The sequence below is a fragment of the Oryctolagus cuniculus genome, chromosome 1, assembly GCF_051225735.1.
Source record: "Oryctolagus cuniculus isolate XC-2025 breed Fujian yellow rabbit chromosome 1, ASM5122573v1, whole genome shotgun sequence".
NCBI lineage: Eukaryota > Metazoa > Chordata > Mammalia > Lagomorpha > Leporidae > Oryctolagus > Oryctolagus cuniculus.
In genome coordinates, this window is record NC_142867.1 from 201,290,262 (window position 1) to 201,311,253 (window position 20,992).

At 58.8% G+C, this 20,992-nt stretch overlaps 1 protein-coding gene across 3 annotated transcripts; it reads right to left on the minus strand.

Moving 5' to 3' along the window:
* Positions 1-2,045: 2,045 nt before the first annotated feature.
* On the minus strand, positions 2,046-17,315 carry IGFBPL1 (insulin like growth factor binding protein like 1). 3 transcript variants are annotated; one of them, XM_089318625.1, is made up of 5 exons: positions 17,183-17,315; positions 7,954-8,063; positions 7,210-7,326; positions 6,533-6,691; positions 2,046-4,859 (listed from the first exon to the last, which is right to left on the minus strand). In XM_089318625.1, exons 1-4 carry the CDS (start codon positions 17,310-17,312, stop codon positions 6,542-6,544), a joined length of 507 nt encoding a protein of 168 aa, XP_089174751.1. In that variant the 5' UTR covers positions 17,313-17,315; the 3' UTR covers positions 2,046-4,859; positions 6,533-6,541. The 3 variants fall into 3 exon arrangements, with proteins under 3 accessions (XP_089174751.1, XP_089174753.1, XP_002708211.4); XM_089318627.1 differs by lacking the exon at positions 17,183-17,315 and adding an exon at positions 16,657-16,835; XM_002708165.6 differs by lacking the exon at positions 17,183-17,315 and adding an exon at positions 14,893-15,552.
* Between the last annotated feature and the right edge of the window lie 3,677 nt (positions 17,316-20,992).

The following is a 20,992-nucleotide window of genomic DNA, read 5'->3' on the forward strand; positions in this document are numbered from 1 at the left end:
CAAAGCACACCAGCCCTCAAGCCAAGCCCAGCATCCGGGCATCTGAGCTGCCGGGGGCGCCATGTCTCTTGTTAGTCTTGCTGCTGACGGGAGCAAGCCACATAAATGCTGGTTCTTGCCTCTGGAGCCTCTGTCCCTCCGCTGGTCACTGTACTTTTCATGCTGGCCTCTGTCTCCCCTGCCAGAGGGTGGGCTCCTGCAGGGCAGGGACCCTCACGTCCGATTCTCTCCCCCCCCCAGCACTCGGCCTAGGCCAGGCCTCCCCAGGCCATACGGCTCGCAAGTGTACGCCCATCTCTCCAGCCTCCTGTCACCCGTCCGCCTCGCTGTGACTGCGTTGTGTTGCTCTGGGTTTGGCTTGAAACTACTTCGTGAGTGTGGGGAGCAATCCGGACTGGACTAAGTTACTCGAATTAGGACTTATTCTATGCATCTGCTCTCCCACAATATGGCGCTGGGAGAGAAGTAAACAGCTTCCGCACAGCTGCCTCCAGTTCAACCAATTAACTGTAGGACTTGCTCCTGATTGGAGAGCAGCGTACTCAGCCGAGTTGGGATTGGCGGAGGAGGACTATAAAGGAGGAGAGAGACGGCATGCACCGGGGAAGATCTATGGGGAACATCTAAGGGAACCCGTGCAGCCCCCGAGAGACCCGGCCGGCGGTGTGCCGCTCCCCTGCGGAAGTGGGGAATGCGGCCAGGGGGAACTGCCCTTCCACGGAGGTGGAAGGGACGGTAGCCAACCCGGGAAGAACCAGCAGCAAACCCGGGGAGGGCCGAGCAGACGAAAGAACAGCGCAGGGTCCTGTGTCGTTCCTCCATGAAGAGGGGGAGCGACATAATGGTGCCGTGACTCGGATATGAAGCCTAGGCAGGGTTTAGTGTCGTTCCTCCACGAAGAGGGGGAGCGACAGTGAGGGCTTGGGGTGCGTCAGTCCCCTCCTAGGACCTCCTCTCTACGCCATTTGTCTGAGGCACCGTGATCCTGGCTCCCCCCGAAGGGCACCCTCGGTCTGCTTCCCTGGCAGGCTATTGGCACCTTTGCCCAGGAACACACAGGCTGGGGCAGGGGGAGTGAGCTGGGTGTCTCTGGTCAGAAGCACAATGCCTAGTCCTTTCCTTATCTCGTTCTCAGTACTTCCAAACCAAAGAGGACTTTGCAGAGGGTGGCCCAGGATGGGGCGGGGATGGGAACGGACGTCTTCCAGGTTCTTTTCCAGGCTTCGCACTCTTCAGTCCAGCCGCTCTTCATTAACCCTGAGCACACAGCCACGCCCTGCTCCCGTCCCCACTGCTCGTTTCAGACTCGTGTCTGTGGTGCTGGGCACCATCCCCGAGTCCAGCCCCGGCCTGCCAGGTGCTGTTCACACTCAGCAGCCACCGTCCAAGGGACCCTCGCCAGCCTCTCACTATGAGTGTGCTGGCCGGCACGCGGGCTCCTTTGCACGCCGTCCAAGCCTCCCCCTGCTCCTCCAGGGCAGGTGGTGGAGAAGGAAGTGCGAGCTGAGAACTTCTACAGTAGCGTATCTGGAGTCAGTTCCCCAGGGGCCACAAGTGGGGGTTCGTGGTGGGTAGGGGGGAGGTGAGTGCCACGCAAGCCCCTCCCCTGGCTGCTGGCTGCCGAGAGTCGGGTCCCAGGCTACTCAGGACCTCTGTTTGTACTGACTCCATCTGGGTGTGAGGCTGGCTTCTGGAGGCCACCTAGTTCACTCATGTGTTTGGATCATTCATTCAATGTAGGAAAAAAGGAAAAGGCCAGTGGTTGGTGGAAGAGAGCTGGACAGGACAGTCCCTGCCCTGCAGGAGCCCACGGTCCGGCAGGGGAGACAGAGACCAGGGTAAGACAGTGACAGTGGAAGGACAGAGGCCCCAAGGCCACGAGAGGCAGTTAGGTGCGTGTGCCGTCTCCTGGAATGCTCCTCACGGCAGGGCAGTCACAGCTGTGTGGACGTGGTGGCTCGCTCGCTCTCACGCCGTATGCGCTCCCTGTCTCCCTGTGATTCAGTAGCAGGGTCCCTTGAACAGACACCGAGGCTTTAGCAGGAAACAGCTTTATTCATGCCAGCATGGGGCTCAGTTGGCTGAGTCCCAAGCAAAGAGGGGCATTTCCTTATCCACCTTTTAGAGCCTCCATCTCCCTTCTATGGCTGCGCGCATTTCGATTGGATGTTCTAACGCAACAAGGCACTACCGGGAGTGCTATGAGGTTGCGCATGCGTACATAGTTACAGATGATGTTAACCAGTTTTCCTTCACAGGTCTAGTACTTTTCCACCAAAGGTAGTGAACTCTACCTTGACCAGCTAACACGGGCTAACAATGTCGCAGCGTGCTGACAGGCACACCTGACAGGCACACCCAGAAACCGTCACAGGGAGGTTCCGGGGAGGCCCCTACCACAACGCTGTGAGATGCACAATGCCTGCATGATGCGATGATGTGAGGGGAGTGACATGGGCGCTGGGACACGCGGGAGGCTGAAAGGGAGGGTCGTCTGCCTCCCAGCATCCCAGGTCATGGCCTCCCACTCACTTCTCCCTGGAGTCTGAGTACAGGTGCCCAGCCCTTCCCGTCAGTGGGTATCTGGCACCCACAGGACGCCACTGACCTGCGTGAATGTGGGTCTCCGTGGGGGAACCGAACACTAGGGTGTACGTGTGGTGGCACACCAAGTAGAGGCAGTGAGAAGGACCAGGCTGGCAACTGTGTAAGAGGCCCAGGGCTGGTTAAAAACACAAGCAAGGGACCAGGTGCCAACAGAGTGGCTATGAGAGTGAAGGAGCATTTGATTGGAGGTGGGTGCCATGGGTGCAGGGGAAAACGCGCAAGGTGCACAAGGGACGCACGGTGTGGGTGGGACCCGGGCCCGCAGGCAGCAGCTGCCCTAGGACACAGAGGCACAGACCATCCTCAAAACCACTGATTTTCAGAGTGCAGGAGTCATGACATCTATGAAAAGAGGGTAGGGGAAAACCACGGCCTGGGACTCGGGGGGAGAATTGCGCGTCCCTAGGGGACAGCCGCCGCCGCAGCCCTGCTCCTGGCCCGAGAGGTCCTGGGCTCCGGAATTTTCATCTGCCTTTCTGGATTGGGTGGAAACATCACAGTGTCACAGGTATGATTTATTTTTTTGCACACAATTCTGATGCTAAAGCCAGCCCCTTGTGGACTTGATGTTCAGCACGCCCCCTGCAGGGCTCCCTCCACCCTGTCTGGGCCCAGAGGCCACGCAGGCAAAGCCTAAGCAAAGCGATGCGGCTGGTGGCGCCCAATGTGCTTGTGAGCAGGTGTATTGCCCTGTGCGTTTCCCTCCTCCCAGGCCCTGGGGGCCCATCCCTTCCACCACGGTCCCACCAAGTGTCCTCCCAAGTCCTCTCCCAGCCATTCAAACCACAGGGAACTGACCACAGACCCCCAGACTGTGGGGACAGAGGACAGGGGTCAGACGAGCTGGGAGCACGGTGGGTGTGAGCGGGCCCCCGGACAGTTCTGACCCAACTTCCGAAGGGATCAATTCCAGTCCTGGTTTTATTCAAAGAAGGGTTCCAACATTTTAAAGTTTGAAAAACCACTCATGTAGTCTCATTCTCTTCTTAATTCCAATAGGGTCACGGGACTTAGAAGGTGAGCGGGCTGGGCGGAGGGCCTCCACATGCCAGGGATGGACATGCAAATGAATATTCAAATGGACCTCCTGTTCCCAGATCCCCAGGCCAGGCGCTAGCATCCTGGAACTTTAGAAGTGAATGGCCACATATAAAGGCAGGAACTTCAGTCCCCTGAATCCTAGGGAGGGGTCCCAGCCCCCATGGGATTGGCAGTCTCCTCCTCTCCCGGGTTCCAGGGTCTCCCTGAGAAGCAGCACCTAGAGGAGGAAAGGGAGCCAGAGCCCCGGGACCTCCCCAGAGCCCAGGACTGGGGCAGGAGCCGCCCCTCCAGAGCCCAGGGGCCTCCAATGCCTGCCCTGACCGTGCTCCCGGGGCGGGGGCCTGGATGGGAAAGTGCTCATGCACTAAGGGCCATCCCCAGGGAGGCACCCCGATTCTGACTTCTAAGAAGCCGTCAGCACTCGGGGATCTGTGTGTGACCCGATATTAGACCGTCTCCTTTCTTGTTCCATGTACGTGGCTTCATGCCAGGTGAGGGCAAGTGTCTCTAAGAAGCCTTCTCTCCTACGCTGGACTCTGCAGCCCAGAGCGAATGCCTGGCCGTGTTCTTATGAGGTTCCCGCCACCCTCCTGGTTACAGAAATGGATGTCTGGGTCCCCAGACGCCATCCCAGGGTTCCTGCATCTGGGAAGGCCCCTTACCCTGGGGCCAAGCAGGAAGGCAGGGCAAAGCAGAGCCTGGCGGGAAGTGGCGGCATCGGGTTTGGAGGGATGTCATTTGACAAAGAACGCCGAGACCACAGGGCAAATCTGCAGGATTGCTGGACTAGGAGGGGCACTGGTAAGGCCCAGTGCAAACGCCACATTCACAGGTGGAGAGACCAGGCCAGGGACGGCAGGGAGCCAGTGCGGCTCCCGCAGGAGGTACAGGCGAGGCCTGGAGTCTCAGCAGCCAGTGCTCAGCACCGGCCCCTCTGAATTACAAACCCCCAGCCTGTGGTCTTCCCTGGGCGGGAGGGGCTACAGAAAGGATTCTCCTGGAGTCATTCATTTCCGAAGTATAAAAAACAGCCACATGCACATCTGTTTTCCTCCTAAAAACTACATCTGCATACGAATCTAGTCTGCATCTAATTTTAAAAAACAACATACAAAAGGGGTCATCTACAAACAGCTTTCCCAACTCTGCCCAAAGCAAAATGATCCACTGCTTGACTTCTGCATCCTCCCGTGACCAGAGTCTCTCAGACCCTAAGAAGAAGAAGGGGGAAAGAATTAGAGAAAAGAAGCCTGTTCCGTTCCAATCAACCACACGTTAACACAAGCCGGAACCATGATCCTTAGCTCCAAGGCTCTTCCCTGGAGGCAGGGAGCTGGGGAGGGGGTGTGCCCAAGTCTAGTGGGTGGGAAGTTCAGGGAAAAGACCCAGCCTGATTTCAAGGAGAACTTGTCAATCACCAGGAAATCGCAAGGTGCATTTCTGGGGGTAGCGAGCAAGGCACGCCTGTAGGCACTGGCCACGGCTGCATGTCCCAAGGGAACTCACAGCCTGGCTAGGTAACGATATGTATGAAAATGCGGTCATATGTACAATTAGTTCTGTGTCTTATGTGTCTATATAAAACAAGAAAGTCAAGTTACCCAGAGAACAACTGGAAGCTACAATCTCCTAACTCTTTGCTGAATCCATATTGGAGGGTTTGACACTTTCACCTTTCCCTCCCCATTGCTGGGGCCTCTCACAGACACTGCCCTGCAGCGCCCCCCCCCCCCCCCCCCGGTACTGGCTCAGCAACACCTCCCTCCACATTCCCCATCTGCACTGGGTGCGGCCACGTAGCTGCAAGCACACGTGACACCCAGCGCACCTGGGCAGAAACTTTACACGAGACCTGTGCGTGGCTCGGCCTCTCGCCTATCCCTCTGCCACAGGATGGGGTGGGTCCCACCAGGGGCCGCTCCTCCAGCAGTGGCGGTGGATGAGGAGACGCGGGGAGCAGAGCCACAGCCCTCCCGCAGCTGTTATGGGAAACCTGAGCAAAGATGGGGGTCATTTTGGCTGTGAACGGGAAAGGCTTGGGAGCTGTTACGCAGCGAAAGTTGGCTGATGAGAAAAGAAGAAAAGCATTCTGTTCTCAAGTTCACTGTGTACCTGCAGGCAGGGGACAGATGCAGCCCCGCTGCCCGCTGTGCGAGTGTGGGCACTAGGAGCTGCCTGGCTCCACCCTGCACCCTGGGCTGGGTTTCCAAGCGGGTCCGAGCCGAGGACCAGAAGGCAAGGCCTGGAGGCCGCAGGGCCCCCACAGGAAGAGCCCCAGGAACAGCGGAGTGAGGCTTGGCCGTCCTCCTGGTGGGCAGTGACACCGTCTGCCACCTCTCTCAGAACACTCCTGGTCGCCCATGTGCGGGGACACCTTCGTGTTCTCAGCTCTTGGCTCGGCGGCTCCCAAGCTCGGGCCGACAGATGTGCAGAGCCCACCCGAGATGCACCTGCTAACACCAGCCTCTTCTGCTCCTGCTGTCCCTGCGTTTTCTCCATTTAAACTTTTTATTTATTTGAAAGTCAGAGAGAGGGGGCAGAGGAACACGGAGAGATCTTCCACCTGCTGGCTCACTCCCCAAACACCCCTAACAGCCGGGGCTGAGCCAGGCTGAAGGCAGGAACCCCAAACTCAGTCTGGGTCTCCCATGTGGATGGCAGGGACTTAAGCACTCGAGCCACCACCTGCTGCCTCCCCAGGTGGTGCTGGTGCAAGCTGGAACAGGAAGCTGGGTGAGGACTTGAACCGAGGCACTGTGCTGTGGGATGTGGGTGGCCAAGCAGTGGCTGAGTCCACTCCCCTTCCTTTTTACTATGTGTTTTATAAACCCAGACTTCCTGTGACATGGGGACAGGAATACTGTCAGGGACTCAGGACACAGACCTTACTCCGTCACACATGATCCCTGGGGGCTGGAAGGTGGGGCCACTTGTCTTTTCCCAGCTCCAGAACCGTCACCGTGCCGAGGGCCTGGGCCTCCCCGACCGCATTGGCTGCGTGGCACTGGTATACGCCCTCGTCTTCTTTTCTCAGGGGGTTGATCTAGAAATACAGAGGGCAAGGTCACACAGCTCCACGGGCACAGCAAAAACCACTTCCTTACTGAGATCTCGGCAAGTCCAAGCCCCTGGGCCTTCTCAGAATACAAGAGAGGTCCTCCACTTCTCCTCTCGCCTCGGCTGCTGAGAAGCCGGGCGTAAGCCCCCCTCCGCAGCGACCCTGCTCTTCCACAGGCCACGCCCACCTGTCAGGCAGGCCCACCTGGCTAACCCGGGCTAAGCTCTCTATGGTAAATCCAACTCTTTAGCAACCTTAGCCCCTGCTGCCACGTAATGTGAGCCCCAGGTTCTGGGGGTTAGAACGTGGACATGTCTGGGGGCAGGCATTGTTCTGCCCACTGCCGCAAGTCTCAGGAGACACACACTTGTCCCGTGTATCTCGCAGCTGCTGGAGGGTCCAGCGAGGAAGGGGTCAGGATAGCTCTGAGAAGGGTCGGGTGTTATGGGAACATCAAGGGTGGTTTGTAAGGACCAGCCAGCAATTCCCAACAATGCACTCACCAGGATCCAGGCCGTGGCCTCGTGGTCGGAAGGGCCCCCTCGCACCTGGATGGCTATGTTGACATGGTCCCCAGGCAACACCTCCAGCACCTGGGTGCCCCCAGGAGACTGCGTGACCTTCAGAGGATGGAAAAAACCAGGAGCGGCTTTGAGAAGGCATTTCTGGATAACGACTACCCCACCCACTTCCTCACCAGGAGCTGGGACCCAGCACCTAGTATCCTACCTGTGGTCAGACCTACATGTGTGTAGACAGCACCCCCTGCTGGACAGCGGCAACACGCCGCCATCGCCACTACCCTTCAGGGCTGCAGAGCTAAGGGGACAACAGGTGTGGTGATCCACAACCATCTCTCAAAACTGGGCTGCAGGAAATGCGGTCTTGGAATAGGGTTGGGTCTTCCCACCAGCCAGCTCCCAAACTCAGCTCCCAGGGGCGCAGGTGCCCACATCGCTGTGGCTCAGGGAGGCCTGAGAAGCAGCGGAACTTTCTGGGCTGGCAGCTGGGCAAGGGGGCCAATGGTGCAAGGAGGGGCTGCAGCTGTCTCTCACCTGGGAGTGCTCGGGGCTGACGGCGTGAAGGCACAGGGGTGCTCTATAAGGTATCATTTCCTAACCCTCTGCCCCGACACACGCTTGAAAGTCACTGACCTCCACCTCTGTCTTTCTGCTTCTCTGTGTTTGTCTGTCTTTCTCTTTCATACACACGTGCACACACACAGACAAGTTCTGGAACAGAAGTACCTTCCTCCACGTGATGACCGGGGTGGGCACGGCCCTCACCTCACAGGACAAGTGCACCTGTGCGCCAGTGATGTTGCGAGCACCACGCGGTGGCATGACGACCACAGGAGCTGCGAGGAGGCGACAAGAGAACACCGCGTTTGCCCTGCAGGGCCCAGGCTCCCCAGCGCTAATGTCCCCCTGCCCAGCGGGAGGCTGCCGGCATGCGCCTGCTGGGCGCCTGCTCCCAGGCCGAAAACTACAGAGGAGGGTTTCCCAGACCTTCATGGACGACTGCCTGCCTGCCTCCAAGTTCTGCCTTTGTTTCATCAAGCGGATCCAGAGGCTTCCCAAAGTCCCACAGTGCCTCTGCTGCAGGGCTCCCTCTCAGAACAGCCCCACCCCCACCCCACCCCAGGTGCCTTCCAGGACCCCAGTTGCCATCTGCTCGCCTCCCAAGCCAGCGACTCCCCTAGAGTGCCACGGTGCAGTGGCCATGGGCAGCCTCCTAACTCATGGGCCCTGCTCCTTCCGGGGTGGGGTGGGGGTGGCTCAGAGGCCCCCTGAGGCTGAGGGCCCTCCCCCTGCACTCTACCTCCCAGGCGTCCATTCAAGACCCCATAGGTCTGTGCCCCCCAGCCCCAAGGACAGAGCTGCCCACCTGGAAACCCAGGGGAGGGACTGAGGGAGCCGAGCCTGGGACACAGGGAATCGGCAAACGTGGCTTCAGGTGGCCAGGACATCAGAGAGGCGAGGGAGGGTGTGGGCACATTGGGCAGCACCTGAAGGCACAGCGACTCTGGGTGAGAGGTTCTTCGCTGCATCTGCCCAGCTCACTGGGCTGTGGGAACCTGGTCCAGTCACCTTGGCCTTCAGGGCCCCTGCCAACCCTCCGCGTGGAAACATCCTGTCTTCCCCAGCTCCCCAGGGGGACGTCTCACCCAAACCTGCAGCACCTAACAGGAGGGACCTGGTCCAGGGCCAGGAGGGGTGCACCTGCTGGGCTCACCTGCACTGGACAGCAGGCTCAGCCGCCCCGCTGGGCAGCCCCACGGTGTGCAGGGCAAGGTGAAAGGCAGAGGCCGGGCCTCCCCATCAGTAGGGTGGGAATCAAGAGATCTAACCAGGGAAGGAGGGGTAGCAGCCATGGTTTAAGAAAGAGGGCACGCAAGTCAGGGTCAGCAGCATTCGGTGTAGCCACCACACGGCAGAGTCTCCCACTCCTAGGGCTCTGCCTGGTGACCCAGACAGCCCCGAGGACAGAGGGCCCCACCCACCAGGGCAAAGAAAACACTGGCAGGAGGAAGGGGTTGAGGAACATGGTCACATGGCACCCAAGGGTGCAGGAGGCTGCTCTGGCCCCTCCAGACAGACCCGGAAGCAGACACTGCCCAGCTGATACCAAAATCTCTCCCTGACAATGTCTGAGAGCCACAAACTGACACGAAGAGGCCCTCCAGCAGGCTGACTCCCGTGGACCCTGGACGAGCCCATGTGTGCCGTGCTCGGCCAGCCCCCACTTGCATGGCCCCTGTGACAGACAGCTCACCACCTACAGAGCCAGGCCCTCCCACCCTTGGCCAGCACTCCTGGGAAGGAAACTTGGGTCTCCCTGGAGGTAACCCCCACCTGTCAGCCCCAGCTCTGCTGTCCGGAGCCCCTCAGCTCCAGTGAATGAAAACACGGCCCCTCCCCGCCTGATCAGCCCTCCAAAGGGCCCCTGCTGACCCCTGTCTGTCCTGTTGCAGAGCAGCCAGAGGGCCCCAGTGAACCTACACTTCTAATGCACTCCCCGCGGCAGCCCACTCTCTATGGCCGCCTGTCCCAGTCCTGGTGACAAAGACTCTAATGCGCACACCGCCGCCCGCACAGGCTGGTCCTCGGAGGGCTCCGGTGGGAACAATCTGCGCCGCCTCCTGCTTCCCCAGCCCCCGATGGCTTCCACAGGGACCTGCCATCAGCGCGTCTTCCTTTCCTCCGTGTAAAGTCATAAATTTTAAATGAGATTTCCTCACCCCCTTGCAGGCGTAAATGCATAACCCAGTAAATCACCTTCTCCTCTTCCTCTCTTTCAAGAGCAACTAAGAAAGAGCGCCCTGGAAATACCATCTTTGCTGCTGACTTCACAGCAGAAAATACGACTTTTGCTTTACAAAAGGGTCCCTGCCTTCAGTGTCAAAGGTACGCGCGAAGATGCATTTCTTTATTAATTTCTAAATTTTCATGCGGGACAATCATGCTGTCTGTAGGCAGCTCTGCCCACCGCAGACGGTGGTGTGAACACCAACACAACCAAGAGACACAACAGTCCCCCGGGCGCCGCTCCCGGTCAGAACACACCGGACTGTGACTGTCACATAACCGAGTGCACATGTAGAAGAAGTGTCCTTATTCGTAGCAGCTCTTTATAATCCACACCATGCGTAATTACAACAGTGCCCACGTCACAGGCTAGCTCGGTGCCTGCAGGTGCCGCCCTGGTGATGCCGGCAGCCACAGCTCCCCAGCCTTGGGCGGCCAGGGGAGGACCAGCCTGGAGGTTCGGCTCTAGCACCTCCTTGCCTTCCCGCTAGAGGACCCTCCCAAGTGCTCTACCCCTTTAACCCTGACACCTGCCCTGTGGGGTCGGTGTTGCGGAACCCGGGGCTGGCGGGGGTGGGGGGACAGTCACAGGGGCGGCAAAACAGGGCCACAGTGGAGCTCCCGTGCTTGGGGCCTCTCTGCAAAGGAAGAGGGTGACCTCCAGCCCACGTCCTCGGGGACAGGTGGCCAGGGGTGTGACTGTGGTACTGCAGAGCTGGACAGGTGACAGGGAGTCAGCTCGCCTGGGAGCTGGCTGCCCCATACCCCGTCAGTCACAATGGCCTCCACAATGGCTCAAATGAAACACCTCCCAGCCGGCGCCCAGGCTCACTAGGCTAATCCTCCACCTAGCGGCACTGGCACACCAGGTTCTAGTCCTGGTTGGGGCGCCGGATTTTGTCCCGGTTGCCCCCTTCCAGGCCAGCTCTCTGCTGTGGCCCAGGAAGGCAGTAGAGGATGGCCCAAGTGCTTGGGCCCTGCACCCGCATGGGAGACCAGGAGAAGCACCTGGTTCCTGCCTTCAGATCAGCACGGTGCACTGGGCCACAGCGCACCAGCCGTGGCGGCCATTGGAGGGTGAACCAATGGCAAAGGAAGACCTTTCTCTCTGTCTCTCTCTCTCACTATCCACTCTGCCTGTAAAAAAAAAAAAAAAAAAAAAAAAGGAAACACCTCCCCAAATATCTCTGAGATTTCTTTACAGTTGCTGATGCTGGGTGAGGAAAGACCATCCTAAGTCAGGCCTGGGGCTCCAGCTGCTGTGTGCAGAGGCACACACCCAGCGGGTTTAAGGAGCAACGTGCCAAACAGCCCTAGGCACTGCCGCCAACAGTCCAGCTGCCACATGGAAGCAGAGGCGGCTTCATCCCGCTCGCTCCAGCACCCTGCGCTCCATCCCCTCCCTCGGCATCAAAGGCTTTTGAGCGCAAGGCCCCTTCTTTGTCCCTGGCACACAGTGGCCTTCGCTGCCTCTGCCGGTTACCTGGTAACGCGCCTAGCACAAACCAAGGTTTCTAAGTGGGGCTGGGATTTCAACCAAGGTGAACTGTCTCAGATCTGGGCTCTGTAGATCTCGTGGTGGCCGCTGGCTCTTGGCTTGGGGCCCTGTCCCCAGCTCTCACTGAACAACATGACATCCACGTGCTGTGAGTAGGATGCCAGCCCCTCCCTCCCCACGCTCACAAACAAGGCGCACGCACTCAACAGCCCGGGCTTTGGAAGCCACGGCAGCATTTGCAACAGTCCTGAGGCCGTTCCACCCTGTGGCTGAGCAATGGGACCAGTCATTGGGGACAGAAGGAAGCAGCAGCCTCCAGGCTGGCACTCAAGCCTGCCAGTCACTGGCCACATAACCGTGGGGTTCCTCGTGTGCCACCATCCCACTGGGCAGCCCCCACCGCCTCCACAGCTCACCCCCACCACAGGCCCTCCCACCTCCACGCCCTGGCCCCTCTTCTGCTGGCTACTCCTGTCTCTCCCAGGAGCTGCCACCCAGGGCTAAACACGGGGACCAAGAGGATGGTGGATCTCGATGGAGAAACCCCAGAGATGCGGGGTCACGAATGTCCCACATCTTCCTCTTGTGGGTTGTGAATTTTTATTCCTTTTGTGTATTTGAAAGGCAGAGAGATAGACAAAGCGAGCTCCCACCAGCAGGTCTCCTCCCCAAACACTCAAAACAGCTGCTACGGGTCCAGGCAGAAGGCAGGAGCCCAGGACTCCATCCAGGTCTCCCATGTGGGTGACAGGAACCCAAGCACTTACACCATCATCTGCCACCTCGCAGGCGCATTAGCAGGAAGCCGGATCGGAATTGGAGCAGGGACTTATCCAGGTACTCCAAGGTGGCGTGTGGGTGTCCTGAGTGACAGCTTAGCTGCTAGGCCAACCAGCTGCCTTGATACACGGCATCACCCAGGCACGGCGCCAACCTGAAGAGTCAGGTAAACTGGGTCTGGGGTCCCATCTCAACTGGGAGTAGCCAGGTGGCCCGGTTTTTCCTTCTATTAAATGGGAGTGAGCACTCCGCAGGGGAGTTGCAATGAGTGCAAAAGCAATTTTTAAGAGTATCAGACGCCTCCTGCACCTGCCCCACTGAGCACACGCTGGTGCGAGGAGCACCCACCATGAGGCGGTTCGGGGCCTCTCAGCAGAGGATGAGCGGGTGAGAACACAGCCCCGCACCGGGAGCAACCCCAGAAGTACCTCCCTCACCACGGCTTCCCTGCCAAGGCCAGGGGCTTGGCTGCTCCCGAGGGCACGGGAGGCACCGAGGAGGGGTGGGAGTACCGCCAATATTGAAACAGAACCGCTTCAGTCTGCCTCGCTCTGCTTTCCGCCAGCCAGGGTCCCCAGGGATGTCGTTAAAAAGTGCTCCCGGGCACCTCCCCAATAAAAGATGGCTCAAGGGTGGCACAGAATGAGGGGCCATTGGGCTGCCACCCCTCTGTGCCTGCCCAGGTCTGAGGTCGCTAATGAGGTCAGGAAGAGGGGCTTCCGGACTTCTCCTTGGTCCTGGGTACATGTTTATGCCTGGGCCTGCGCCTGGGCCTGGGGTGGGCTCCCGAGCCCAGAGCTCAGAGTCGAGGGGCTGTCACATTCACTTGTCGTTTGGTAATTTTCAGTGAATTAGGGGTATGGGGTTTCCATCTGCCATCTGGCCGCACTCTGGTCACCATGGCAACCACCATCTGCCTGATTTAATACTATCGGGTCCTGTTCTCCGAGAGCCCCGGGCGGGGTGTGGAGACCCGGGAGCTGGTGGGCCCTTCCTGGACATCCTGGACAGGTCCCCTGCCCTTGAGGGCTGCAGCTCCCTTCCCCGCGGGCCAACCTATCCGCCGGGCGTCTTTCTCTTTGGAACAGAATACTACTCAAGGCAGAAATGATCTGAGGCCATCCGCACCGCCGAGAGCCTGGGCACCCGGTCAGCACTTCTGATGCCTCCTGCGTGTTACCTGTGTGCAGACAAAGAGACCTGCCCGCCGAACTGCTGAGGGAAGCAGATTGGAGCAAATGAGTGATAGCAGCTCCAAGGAAAGCGACAGGACTGTTTCAACGCCAGGGAGCAGAAACAAGCGTTCCACGTGGCAGGGACCTCGACGGTGGCATTACGGGGAACAGAAGGGAGCTGCCCACAGTGGCTCAGCAGCAGCCCGGGAGCACCCCACTCTCACCCCACCAGCTCCGTCCTCCCCCGGCACCCTGCCTGGGAACGGCCCGTGTGATCTTCCTGTGCTCCCGTGGCTGCTTCAGCTGCTCAGTGAGCCATCATTCTCTTTGTTTCCAGGGACAGGATGAGTCCCGCCCCATCGCCCCATCTCTAACACCCTCCCCACCGAGGGCTCTACTGGACTGAGGACATCTACCTGGGACACCTCGGGGGACACAGCACCAGAGTCCTCTGGAAGCCTGGAAGAGGCATCGGCATCCTTCTTGAAGCTGAAGCCAGCACACTGTCCTAGGCGCTTAAGCCTGGGCTTGGTCTCCAGCCCCAGACCGGAAGTCCTCCCAAGAAACCTGAACCCCAGCTCAAGCCAGGCTCCGTGGGACTCAGCACTCACTGCTTACTCACCCTGGGCTCTCCAGCGCCCCCTCCAGGCAGGGGCAGTTCTCCAAGACCTAGTGGGCAGGCTGCACCCATGCCGAGCAAGGCAGCAAAGCAGGGCACCATACCCCCATAGCAACGTTTGGCTTCTCTCCACTACGTTCTTAGAACTGCAGCTCCGGCTGCACGGCAACGTTAACAAAGCCAGTCACGATTGTCTGTTCTTTTCCTTAAAGCAGTGCACACCTTAGACTCACAAAACCTGGGTCCGCCGCAGATGGCACCCCATCTTTCCAGGGCATAGGTCTCTGGACGTCTCACTTGTCCTGGATGGGAGCGCCCTCAGGGTCCAGGTCTGGGCCCCATCTCCCTCCTGGAGTCGTGGGGCTCTGGCATGGTGGTGACTCCTAAGCCCCGTTTATAGCTGGTCCTCAGGCACCCTCACTTCCCCTTCCTCTGCCTTGCAGATGTGGGGGAACTCAGACCCCGTGGGAACCCTGTCCCCAATTTCCTTTCTTTCAGGGACACACCCTCCTGGCCAGCACATCACTGCATCAGCAAGAACTTAAACGACCAAGGGGGCAAATCCCCACGCACTCCGTGGGCGGTGTTTCCACTAGCAGGGGAAGGGAGGGTGCAGGGTGGGGATTCCCACCCCAGTCCTCTGGGCACCAGGAAGGTAAGAAATATTGCTCCTAAAGGAGAAACTGAGGCACCCTGGCAGCTCCCTCTCTGGCTGTGCAAGGTGGGGAGCCTTCGCTCCACACCCCAGAGGATCGGGGTCCCGCTTTCTTTACCCACCCAAGTCCCGCAGACCGAATCCAACTCACCCAACTCGCAGGGGCCATCGCGCGCCTTGTGCAGGTGGCCGGGGTGCGCGCGGGGCGCGTGCAGGGCGCGCAAGCGCAGCGCACAGACGCTGGGGTAGGTGCGGCCGTCGGAGCCGCAGACGGTGCCGCGCTGCGCGCACATGCAGAGCCCGGTGCCCTCGGGCGCCGCCCCCGCGGCCCGGCTCGCGCACACCAGGCCAGGGCCGCAGCGCGCGCCCGCACGGCCCCCGCAGCTCGCGCCCTCGGCGCCCAGGCAGAGCGCGCAGCAGTCGCACTCGTCGCGCGCCGCGATCCCGGGCGCCGGGCAGTGCGCGGACGCCGGGCAGCGCTCCGGCTGGCACGGACCGCACTCCGGGCGCCGGCTGCCCGCGCCGCGGAGCCCGAGGCCGGGGGCCGGCGGCGGCAACGGCAGCAGCAGAAGCAGCAGCAGCAGCGGCGGCGGGAGCAGCGACGAGCGCGGCATGGCCTGCTCCGGGACGGCAGAGGCGCCTCTGCTTGGTGCTCCGCTCCGCGCGCGCGGCGCTGCCTCCCCACCCGCCCCGCGACCGCTGATTGGCCGGGCCCGCACCGCGGGGCGCCCGCACACCGCCGCCCCGGCCCGGGACCGGCGCGGTGTGGTGCGCCTCTGGCTGCTGCGGGGCTCCGAGCTGGAGGGGTATCCCGAGGCCCTCTCCCCGACCTCTGAGTGGACTCTTGGGGACCCCAATCGGGGCGAGAACTTGCCAGGGGTCGCTATGGTAGAGTCAGGGTGGGATGTCGTCTGCACGTGCAAGGCTGGCTCAGAGTGACAGGTCCCTAAAACCCGCCCCTCCGAAGGATACGGTATTATATTATATTGCATTATATTATCTCATGCTATATATAAATTATTTTGCATCCAGCAGTCTTCAAATTTTTGTTTTAAAAAGGGAACATGTGACTTAAAACTCTAGATTTTACAAATAAATGTAAAGATGAAAACAGGACTTCCCACCCACCCTGTATCCATGAATTCCCTGGGCGGGGGAGGGGGGTCTTGTGTATCGTTTCAGGAATTTTCCGTGGCTATAAAAAAAGCACGTGAGATTGCATAGCCCCTCCCTTTAACACACACACAGCCACATACCATGCACCTGACTCTGTAGGTGAGTTTTCCACCTACTTCACATAGTTTCCCCATCTCCTGTCATCCCTGAAATTTGAACAGTCAGTGGGAGCATGGCTTAATTGGCTCTGTGTGTGTGTGTGTCTTAGTGCTAGCAAAGGTAGGGTGCTCCTCGAGGGCACCAGTGACTTGGCTGCGATAAGATACAATGAAGACTTGGTTCATGCAGAAGTGGCCTTGGTCATTTTCAGTTTGCACAGTGCTTTTCCATGCTTTTACTACAGTTAGGTGCGCTGGTGCCCTCGTGTTGCATGGGTCAGCACACCTGTGACTTCGTCGGGAGCGCACCTGGGGCAGACTTGGGTCTGGTGGTCGGTGATTCACATGGATCCACACCTGCTGCAGGCCGGGCCCTGTGTGCCTCTGCTCGGCCCTCAGGGGGTCCTGGCCACTGGAATCTGAGGTGTCCAGGTGAGGACATTGGGTGGAGGGAGGGACTACCGTCACGAGCCTCTCCTTTTGTATCCTGTCCCTTCTCTTCTAGTTCTCTGCCAACTCCCAGAGGTGCGGGATGCTTCTCAAGCCCAGGGCCTTCCCAGTTTGCAGTCACCTGGGGGAACCCCCCCTCGAGGTGGTCAGCGCAGGGTGGCCTGCCCGGCCTGCTATGGCTCTTAGCTTACCGTCAGCCACCTGGACGGTGTGGTCGGGACCCTGAGGGAGGACTGGAGTGGCCGGAAGCACAAATAGAGCAGGGGTGGGAAAGCCCATGTGACAGCTGTCAGGCCTTGTGGATGATCTGTGGACTCAACCAGGAGGCTGCCGCCTCTGCCTGCAGTGCCCGGCAGAGCGCCCCCGACCCTTGGTCTCGGGCCCCTCCTGCAACTCCCTCCTGGGAGGAAGAGGTCATCCTGGGGTCACCAGAGCAGAAACTTTTCGCTGCTCACAGATAGGCAAAGACTAGCAACAGTACATTCAAAAATAGAAGATAGCGAAAGCAAAATTGAGCATGAGGGAGGACGTGAAGGCAGGCGGAAATGAAGATACTCATAATAGATTGTTCAGTGAAATAGCAATTTTAAAATGCACATCTAGCGCGGGGACATATTTGTAAATGCAGGAATGTGGATGCAACCCCGATGAAGGTGAAGGCATCTTCCCTTTTCATATTTCCACGGACAAGGGCCGGCTCCTGGTGTTGTTGATTACCTGTGCCCAGGTGAATAGTGATATGTGCATGCGAGATGCAGGGGAGGGCCTGGAAAGGCAGGCAGAGCTCACGCTCAGCCCAGCCGGGGAGAAAGTATGCAGCCGTCCACTGGGGACAGCTGAGCTCCATCACGGGGACACCTCCACCTGGCTGATGCCCTGGATCTCGCTGATGGAGAGCTCTGGTCTGGAGCCTGCTTGATGAGCCACTAACCCCTACCTGCAGCTGCCCCGCCACTTCAAACCCCTTTTTGCTGGCTTCTTGGAGGAAATGAGCATGTTTTGGGTCCCCCAAGATGCCAGCTTGGGCTCTGGTGAACCGGCTGAGCAGCTGTGAGCAGCAGGAGCCTGATTCTCTGTGCACATTCGAAAAGGCGAGAGTGTTTCCTGATGGGAAGAAAACTCGGTGTGAAAGGAGCAAAGCAGCATTGGGAAACCAGAGACAAACTCTGTGCCGCTTTGCAGGGATGCCTTCCTCATTGTCACGTCAGGCTTCCCAGTGGCTTACAGCGGATGGGCTGCTGTGCCCGTAATATAATGAGGCCTGGACAAAATGTGCTCAGCGAATAAATGGATGCGGCGCTGGGCTGCCTGCTCTTGATGCAAACCCTGAAGGAGCAGCAGCAGAGGGATGGATGTCATTGTCATGAAATTGATGTGAGCTGCTGTTGGGGGACACGGTGGCCCAGAGGCCTATTTACATCTGATTTGCATACTTCTTCAAAGTAGGGAGAGCACTGGTTAGGCAGTGACTCCTGGTGAGTTAAGGGGGGGAGAGTCACAGCCAGGGGCATCAAAGGAACTCACCCCTCCCCTTTGAAAGTAATCAGGCGCTGTCTGTTTCCTTTTAAAATTGTCTGCCAGCCCACACCCCAGCAGCTACATTCTTGCTTTTTCTTCCTTCTGGTTCCCAGGGCACCAATTACCACTGTCCCGTGGGATGATGGGAAAAAGGGGGGCTGAGTTCTCCCAGCAGGGAAGAGGGTGGAAGGCCTCACTTGTCTGGCAGATGGTGAGATCCCGGGCACCGGGTAAGTAATTAAGCAGCAAGGGTGGGGAGGCTGAGTGCGAGCACACGTGGAGGAAGCTGCCCGGGGCCTCAGTTAAGGCGGGCGCAGGTGCACCCAGCAGCAGCAGCAGTGGGTGAGAAGGTCCCGATGCAGTGGTGGCTCCCGTGGGCGTGGAGAGAGGAAGAGGATGGAGGAGCTCCAGGGAGCAGATGCCTCTTGAGCAGGTGCGGAGCTTAATGTCTGAGCCCCTGCTCAAGGCGGAGGTGACCTGGAATCCGCGTCTCCAGCCCTCCCCTCTCCGTTTAGAAAGCAGAGGGGGTGAACCTTCTAGAGAGAAGCCTGCGTGAGTGCGGCTGGGATTGGAAGGAGCCAGATTTCACCTCCATCGCCGTGTGCCAGGGAATATGGCGCAGTGGTGTGCGCAGAGCTCTGCCGAGATGCTGAGCAGCAGGGCAGGAGGATGGAGGATTTTTCCTCGTACCCTAAACAACTACGAACCCCGGACGAAGAAAGAAAACTGCTGCAGGCGGGCCCGGGACGGTGTTCCCGCACGCACGGGGCTGTGATCCATGCGAGTTGAGCTACCGGAGACGACTTCCACAGGCCACGTGCAGGGAAGGGCGCCTGGGCATGCCGCGAGAATGTCAGAGGCAGAGGTCAGCGTTCAAGGCTGTGGCGGCTGGCGTTTGGGGGTGCGAGACACAGAAGAGGGAGGAGCCACAGGGGGGACCCCGGATGTCATAGACGTGGCTGGCCCTGTGCTGCGCAAGCGCAGACGAGACTTGGAGGCCTGGGAGAGCGGCTGCTGGGCGGCCGAGGGCTGAGCAGAGATTCTGGGGCTCACAGCTCACAGTGCTGGCTGTAGGCTGGGGTTCAGGCCCCCGGGACCCTCCTCCCAGCTCGGGGACGCTGACCCCAGGGGAGTCTCAGTTTCTGCTCCAGGGATGGTCTCCTGTATGCGTCTAACATTTAGCAATTCCAGCCCTCCCCTGGGTTCTCCTGTTGTGGAGCGCACAGATTAAAAACACAGCGAGATTTCGAGGTCAAATTAGGAGTCTTTATTAACCAGCTGGTGACTGCCCTCTCCCAGAGCAAGTCTGGAGAAGACAGCGCCCAGTTTTGGGGGGGGGGGGTTAAAGGCAAAACCTCTCTTCTTACCAGTCATTTAATTATGCATGCGGGCTTGTGCAGGGCAGAAAGCAAGTACTGAGGAGCGAGGATCGAGGAGCGGCTGGCCAATCAGCCAGTTTTTAAAACTTTTTTTCTTTGAAAAATGCAGCTATTCAATTGTTCCCGGTTGGGGTCAGGTAAGGCGTCACTGACCTTGGCACCACCTGTGTTATCCTGTGGCTACAGGAGTAAACCAGTGGATAAAGATTCTCTCTCTCTCCCTTTAAAATAAAATTAAAAAAAACAAAACACTAAAACAGTAAGAAATGTGTTTCTTGTAACCTCATGTAATTTATCCACGCAGGTTGCATTATTCCAAGTCAGTGGAATTCACAGCCTGTCTCTTTAGCAGATGTAAAGGCATTGGTTGGGAAGCCATGAGAAGTGGAGACTTGAATCGGGGACATCGAGGCAGACTTAGCCAGAGCTGCGAATCTCCCCTCACCCGCCGCCCACCGTGGCTGGGAAGACCCCCTCTCCATTCCCCGTGCTGCAGACCCCGTAGTAAGGTCACCCAGGGATGCTACCTGGCAAGGATGCCCGGTCCTCAACACCGCCCTGTCCTGGCTGCTGGGCTCTCAGGGCCATCAGAGCATCACAGGCTCTGGTGTGGGCCAGCCTGGGCAGTGGAGCTCCTGTGCCCACAGAGACCCCAGGCTTTGCTGAGTTACGCTGTGGCAACCTGAGCGTTAGGCTGCTGATAATGTCTGAGCTCGGCTCTGTAAGGTCAACATTTTTTTTTTAAAGACTTCTTTCTCTCTCTCTGCTGCCCTTTCAAATAGAGAAGGAGAGGGAGAGAGGCCTTCCATTGGCTGGTTCACTTCTCAAAGGGCAGCCCCACTTGAAGCCGGGTTTCCCATGAGGGTCCCAAGGTCTTGGACCAGCCTCTTCTCCTGCTTCCCCAGGCACATCAGCAGGGAGCTGGATCAGAAGCAGAGTAGCCAGGACTCGAACTGTGGCTCGGATCTGAGATGCTGGCGTCACAAGTAGCAGCTTACCCCCCTGTGCCACAGCGCCGGGCCTGAGTCGGGATTACTGATGCAGAGACGCCGGCTGGTTCTCTGCAGTGACTTTGTTGCCCGAGTGCGACTGGCACCCGGCGGTGATCTCCGTGTAGTGACGGGGGATGCCAGAACTGCCTCGGGGTGTGGGAAGGGGTCACAGGGCAAAGAGAGGCTGGGCGGGAGACATTCTGCACAGCTGCACACCCAGCCACCACCCACCTCCCATCCCCTCCTCAGGGGACCCAGAGGAATCCCCTCCCCCCAACTCCCCTCCCCGACCTCAGGGCATTGACTAGTGCGGGAGCCTGAGTATCCTAGGGAAGCTCGTGGTTCGTCTCCTCTCCTGGCCGCGTTCCACATTTGATGATCAGAGGTGCAGCCACGGAGACAAACACCCTGATTCCGCTGAGGATGATGGATCCCAGAATAGCAGAGGTCAAGCGGTAAAATCTTTAAAAATGACTTTATTTATTTGAAAGGCAGAGTAGGAGAGACAGAGAAAGAGATCTTCCATCTGCTGTCTCTCTCTCTTTTTTAAGATTCTATTTATTTATTTGAGGGGTAAAGTTACAGACAGTGAGAGGGAGAGACAGAGAGAGAGGTCTTCCATCTGCTGGTTCACTCCC

Coding starts and splice junctions, on each gene's coding strand:
- IGFBPL1 (XM_002708165.6), bottom strand. CDS start 15,355: ATGCCGCGCTCGTCGCTGCTCCCGCCGCCGCTGCTGCTGCTGCTTCTG. Junction 8,064..14,892: donor CGATGGCCCCTGCGAGTTGG/GTGAGTTGGATT, acceptor GCCTCCTCGCAG/CTCCTGTGGTCGTCATGCCA. Junction 6,692..7,209: donor AGGCCACGGCCTGGATCCTG/GTGAGTGCATTG, acceptor CTGTATTTCTAG/ATCAACCCCCTGAGAAAAGA.